General features: G+C 33.0%; 1 protein-coding gene across 1 annotated transcript; it reads left to right on the top strand.

Moving 5' to 3' along the window:
* Nucleotides 1–357: 357 nt before the first annotated feature.
* On the top strand, nt 358–3,338 carry LOC111877349 (nucleolar protein 56). The gene is made up of 8 exons (XM_023873870.3): nt 358–682; nt 1,202–1,416; nt 1,503–1,660; nt 1,776–1,963; nt 2,049–2,301; nt 2,381–2,529; nt 2,603–2,737; nt 2,803–3,338. Exons 1-8 carry the CDS (start codon nt 478–480, stop codon nt 3,117–3,119), a joined length of 1,620 nt encoding a protein of 539 aa, XP_023729638.1. The 5' UTR covers nt 358–477; the 3' UTR covers nt 3,120–3,338.
* The last annotated feature ends 3,355 nt before the right edge of the window (nt 3,339–6,693 follow it).

Below are 6,693 nucleotides of genomic sequence, written 5' to 3'. Positions count from 1 at the left end.
TTTATGCTTAATGGAGTATCCTTCTAAATGTCCTTCAACATTAATGGGTTGTCTTGGCAAGGGTTACCGGTTGCCTAAGGGTGAAACCGGTTAACAACATTAAATGAAACTAAACGGGCTATTTTAAGACAATAATGGAAGAAAACCATCTTTAGACATAACCCGCACATTTTGTGTAAAATTGGAGGGTTTTATGGCAATAACCCTTTTATTTTACATTCTACAAATTACAAGTGATGATTTGAGCCTAAAAAAAGGGCCAATTGTATACTATGACGATAACACAGGGGCTGAACTGCAAAAATAGTAATCTTTATTATTTTCTGTTATTTTACCCATAAATGGAGTCTAAAACCCTAGAAAACCCTGCCGCTCACCATAAAGAGAGCGAGAGAGAAAAGCGACGCCAAAACCCTAAACTCAGTTTACAGCGGGTTAGAAAACCAGCACAACTGAGCTTTGAGCTTTTGGTCTTCCATGGCGTTGTATCTTCTATACGAGTCTGCCTCCGGTTACGGTCTGTTTTTGGCCCACGGTATTGATGAAATTGGACAGAACACAGAGGCTGTTCGTAACTCAGTAGTTGATCTAAATCGCTTTGGGAAGGTTGTCAAACTCGCCGCTTTTAATCCTTTTGAATCGGCTCTTGATGCTCTCAACCAGTGCAATGCCGTCTCCGAAGGTACATACCAAATATATACATGAATACACATACATGTCCTTGTTATTTGAAAATGGCTGCAGTAAGTTTTTATGATATACTTTCGTAACTAAATTTCAGCGTTTGTTCGTAATTTGTGTTCAATTTGTTTTGTTTGTATGCTATTAAGCTTCTAGCTTTTCGTCTTCTGTTTGTTGCTGAGAGGGATGTGGAAAAATATTTCACGATTAGGCACTTTCAGTTGGTGATTTTTTCTGTCATGACAAATAGCACAAACAATAGCAAGGATATTGTCATGCAGCGTCTTTTTCATTGAAATTTCTTGTGTTTTGCTTTGGGTAGGTCTGTCATAGAACTTGAACAATGATAATTTGAGTTTTGATAGGATAAGTTTCTATTCCTTCAGTACACATATAATTTGGAAATGTTCCCTTGTTAAGCATTATAATAAGTCGAGTTTTGAGCTTAAGAACATCATCCTTCTTACTTTCTATGTTGGTGTTCTAACAAGTTTTATACACTTTTTTTGAATTTGTTCAGGCCAAATGACTGATGAGTTGAGGAACTTCCTCGAGCTTAGCCTTCCTAAAGTCAAAGAAGGTAAAAAGCCTAAGTTCAGCTTAGGAGTGGCTGATCCCAAAATTGGATCTCACATATATGAAGAAACCAAGATCCCCTGCCAGAGTAATGAGTTTGTTCTTGAGCTCATTCGAGGTGTTCGTTTACATTTCGATAGGTTCATTGAGAATCTCAAGGTGCTCTTCTTTTCTAGTTTCTCCTCTTAATATATTTCATTCTGGAAATCCCTCTAACTACAACATCTCATTTTTTTTATATATAGCCTGGTGACTTGGAGAAAGCTCAACTTGGTTTAGGCCACAGTTACAGCAGAGCAAAAGTGAAGTTTAATGTCAACCGAGTTGACAATATGGTCATTCAAGCAATCTTCCTTCTTGATACCCTTGATAAGGATGTAAACTCATTCTCCATGAGAGTTAGGTTCGTTCCCTTTCTCTCTCTCTCTCTCTCTCAAATCACAATCTTGATTTACATTTTACATTTAAATTCTCTTGTGTTCTTCTATTACAACTAAAATGTCTGATGTTTAATTCAGGGAATGGTACTCATGGCACTTCCCAGAGCTAGTAAAGATTGTCAATGATAACTATCTTTATGCTAAACTTGCAAAATACATAAATGACAAATCAGAGTTGTCTGAAGATAAGTTAGATGGGCTAGTAGATATCCTTGGTGATGAAGATAAAGCAAAGGAAGTAATCGAAGCAGCTAAAGCTTCCATGGGTAGGTTTATATTTGTCTTTGCTATACTTTTATGTGGTTACATTTACAAAAAAAACATTATCTCATTCTATCTTCTTTTTTTCAGGTCAAGATTTGTCACCAGTTGACTTGATCAATGTCCAGATGTTTGCACAACGTGTGATGGACCTTGCTGAATACAGAAAGAAGCTTTATGATTATCTTGTTGCTAAAATGAGTGACATAGCACCAAATTTGGCTGCATTAATTGGTGAAGTTGTTGGTGCTCGATTGATATCTCATGCTGGAAGCCTCACAAATCTTGCAAAATGCCCTTCTTCTACCCTTCAAATCCTTGGTGCTGAAAAAGCCCTTTTCAGGTCTAATATCATTATCCACAACCACTAATTTCTTTTAGCTAAAAAAAGTTAGATATTAATCTTGTTTTTCTTATTTTAGGGCTCTGAAAACAAAGGGTAACACACCGAAATATGGTCTTATCTTTCATTCGTCTTTTATCGGGCGTGCATCTGCTAAAAACAAAGGTCGAATGGCTCGTTATTTGGCTAACAAATGTTCAATTGCTTCTCGAATTGATTGTTTCTCAGGTTAGTTTGTGTTTTACAAGTTATCTTTTTGGTCAAAGTCAAAATCAAAGATTAAGTTTTTAATGATAAACAGAGGGAAGTGGTACTTCTTTTGGAGACAAGCTTCGTGAGCAAGTGGAAGAGCGTCTTGACTTTTATGACAAAGGTGTTGCACCTCGTAAGAACATTGAGGTTATGAAAGCTGCTATGGAGAATGCTGCAAATCAAGGTATATTGACTTACATTGATTTTGTGTATTATAGTATAAAAACTGAATAATTTTGTTGTCTTTAGAAATGGAGGTTGAAAATGGATCTGAACCATCTTCGAAGAAGAGCAAGAAAAAGAAGTCAAAAGACAATGGTGAAGCAAAGACAGATGACAAAGAGAACAACACTGTTACAAATGGAGATGCTGCTGAAACCAAATCAGGGAAGAAGAAAAAGAAGAGAGCTCTTGAAGAAGAGGAGACAGAAGCTACTACTGAGAATGGGAAAGAAAATGGAACAGAGAAGAAGAAGAAGAAGAAGAGCAAAGATGTTGTAATGGAGGATGTTTCTGCTGTAAGTGAAGGAAAGAAGAAAAAGAAGAAAAAGTCAGCAGCTGAGTGAAGAAGAAGATGATATGACGTGCTATTTTGATATTATTATTATTATTATGTTTTTTTTTTGTTGGTATCGTGTTGTTGGTTGCTTGAAGTATTATTATGATGATTAGAAACAAAAGGTTGGAAGGTAGTTAGGTTAATTTTATGTCAAAGTTTTGGTGTAGATGGATGTATTACAGTTAATTTCATGTTTAATGTGGTCTTAATATAGATCATGCCTCAACAGTGTTTCGTATCTTAACCCTTTAATGATATCCAAATTGCATTTTTTTTAAACCGACAAATGAATATTATATAAATAAAAATAACCACTAGCAAGGAGCTAGGACGGGGAAAAAGGTACAAAAGAGATTAAATACATGAAACATGACAATTGGACCAATCAGCCCATCCATTTAACATAACTGTTATTTCTCTTATGTTTTACCCATATAATCGTCATAGATTGAATGTTGTGTGCCACTTTGGTTGGGGAGATAAACATATCTTTTTGAATATGATGTTGTTTCTTGCCCTCCATGTCCACCGGATAGCTCCATAACATACACAAAGGTATGTGTTTCTCTCTTTAGGACTATGCCCCCAATTTGCAGCATATTTGAGAATCTCATTGATCGAATCAAAATTAGGTTGAGAAACATTGCACCAAGTGAATACCCAAGAATCTCATTGGGGAACGCTTCTTTGAGGGTGTTGTCATTCACCCAAGTATCCCGCCAAAACAAAGTTTTGTCACCTGCATTAACCTGTTTCTTAATCACTGATGCAATTGATATCCCAAACTTCTGAAACTCAAATTTGATAACAGCAATGTTGTTCCAAACACCTGTAACCGATTTTATGGACATGTATCCATCTGGTTTACATTGTAAGTTATGAATCCCTTTTATTACCTGGCTCAAGAGTGAAGGGGAGGGGGGGGGGGGGGGGGGTCCACTTTGAAACGACACCACCATTTAACAATTAAGGATATGTTGTTGGCCTGAATTGTTCCAACACCTAACTCACCACTTTCTTTTGGGGCACAAACCTGATCCCATGCCACCAAAATTAATTTTGTTTTTATTCTCGCAAGCTCCCCATAAAAATTGCCTTCTAATCCCTTCAAGTGTATTAATTACTACAACAGGTGCTACAAATAATGAAAGGAAGTAAGTAGGAAGATTACCAAACACATATTTAATTAAGGTCAACCTTCCACCAAAAGAGAGTTTTTGATTTCCATGCAGATAATTTGGATTAAAATCTATCAATTATTGGCCACCAATTCATCTTAAGGTTCATGTTAGCATCCACAAGAACGTCGAGATAAGCGATGGGAAGTGACGCTGACTCATAACCGAGAGGGGCAGCCCAACGGTTGACTCCATGCATTGTAATCCCGATACCAAAGACTTTGGACTTTTGAAAATTAACTTTAAGACCGGATGAGATGTGGAAGCATCAGAGTATACGCACAAGATTCTTTATGTTGTTTTCAAACCATTCACCAACAAAATGGGCGTCATCAGCATAAGATAACCAAATTGCATGAAAATGAAAAATTTGTCCTCGGATCCTATAACTATAATTAACATCAGACTTTTTTCCTTTGAGTCAAATGAACATTGAGTCTAAACTAAACTTGATGTTAAATAAATGTTAATTTCTACAAAAATTACTAAGTTTACATGGAAATTCGTTTTTGATATTGCATTATTTTTTGCCACAATTAAGACATATGGTTTATCAATTTGTTTAAGAGTTAGACCATTTACCCGGTCATCTGGTTGCCAACTCTGGTGTGACAATCTTTGATAATGGTCACTGGCATTGGATTGTAGCTCCTAATAAACAAATAAAAATTGGATTTATTGAGTTTTATATCATCTATAATTCAATCCGAACTTTATATAAAATAGCTTAACAAATATGAAAATATAAGTTTTTTGAAAAAAATCATTTATTTGCCCAAGCAAAAATATGAAAATATAAGTTTTTTGAAAACAATCATTTATTTGCCCAAGCAAAAATATGATATGTCTTTTACATCGTATGCATATGTAGCTGTTGTCATTTGAGTTGATATCATAAACATAATAAAATAAAGGATAATAACTTAAAATGGTAATACATTTTTTGATTTGTAAATATTTGTTAACTAAGTTTTATTTATTTATTTATTTAATTTTTAAATCCATATTTGACCATTTAACTTTTTTTTTTGTCTATATCAGTCCTTATAACCGGCTACTATATGTTAAGTCGGAAAAATGACGTAATAAAGTAATATATTTTTCAGTTTGTACACATTTAGTCATTAATGTTTTTGTACATATTTAATCCTTATGACCAGTTTCTTTAGATTTTGCTCACGACATTTTACGTGAGACAATCATTAATGATGTGTTATGATACGAGGCTCATCCTTTACTTATATTAGTAACCTAATTCACAAATCGGTAAAATAATATTGGTGCGCTAGTTTTTTCCAAACAAAAGATGTACTCGTCTTCAGTTTCATCTATATCCATAACAGACAATGATATTTTTTTGTGATTGTTTCTTCTTCACTCGAATTTGCACTTCCAAAAAAAAAAAGAATTAAAGAAGACGCTAAAAGAATTTGCACTCCCAAGACAAAAGAACACACTGAAAAAAATATTAAGGATTTAATGTGTACAAACTAAAAAATATGTTACTTATTAAAGTCATTTTTCTGGCTTAACCTAAAGTACCCGATTATAAAGACCGAATGTAGATAAAAAGACAAATTAAATGATTAAATATAGACAAAAAAAGCTCAATGACCAAATATATAAAAAAAACAAATATATTATCATTTTAAGTCATTATCTTTAAACTAAACTAAAAAGAAGTTATTAAAAGGTTATAACTAAATATTTATTAGTATCAGAAATTAATAAAAAATATCCTTCAAGACAAAGGTTGAATATTCAAATTTTGTTTGAAACAAAATATATAATAAAAACCGAAAAAATTGAGTGAAATTCTAATTCCTAAAAGTATTTAACAGTATCAGAAATTAATAAAAATATCCTTCAAGACAAAGGTTGAATATTCAAATTTTGTTTGAAATAGAATATATAATAAAAACCGAAAAAATTAAGTGACGTTCTAATTCCTAACATTAATTTTAGAGGGTGTTTGGATAAATTAACTTTTTTACTCTAATAAATGAAAATCTTTTTGTCATATGTCACATTCTCATTGATTTGGCCATACGTTATTTTGTAGTTATTTTCAATTAAATTTCTCCCACATGTCATTTTGTGGTTTTTTTCCATTTTATTAAATTCCACATAACTTTTAAATATAATAATAAATACATGTCAATTTTATTGACTTTTCTTCTAAATTTAAAATTTATAAATTAAAGTCCCATTAGTTTTCTTTGTTTATTTATCTAAATTATTTGTTTAAATTTAAGAAAAAAAAAACTTTAAACTTATAGCTGTGAAAGAACACAACTTTTGTAAAAATGTTTGGATTAAAAATAAGACAAAATTGCAAGAATGGTCCTTGTGCTATGTCAAAACTAGCAACTTTGGTCCAAAATGGGTTTGACTCGCAATGAT

Source organism: Lactuca sativa, chromosome 4 (genome assembly GCF_002870075.4).
Source record: "Lactuca sativa cultivar Salinas chromosome 4, Lsat_Salinas_v11, whole genome shotgun sequence".
Classification (NCBI taxonomy): Eukaryota; Viridiplantae; Streptophyta; class Magnoliopsida; order Asterales; family Asteraceae; genus Lactuca; species Lactuca sativa.
The sequence above is the reverse complement of the archived record's forward strand: the minus strand, read 5'-3'. Positions and strand labels throughout refer to the sequence as shown.

What these genes read in the sequence shown, in the direction of transcription:
- LOC111877349 (XM_023873870.3), top strand. Translation starts at nt 478, where the DNA reads ATGGCGTTGTATCTTCTATACGAGTCTGCCTCCGGTTACGGTCTGTTT. An exon ending in GTGCAATGCCGTCTCCGAAG is followed by an intron (nt 683 to 1,201) that starts GTACATACCAAA and finishes GAATTTGTTCAG; the next exon opens with GCCAAATGACTGATGAGTTG. An exon ending in GGAGAATGCTGCAAATCAAG is followed by an intron (nt 2,738 to 2,802) that starts GTATATTGACTT and finishes TGTTGTCTTTAG; the next exon opens with AAATGGAGGTTGAAAATGGA.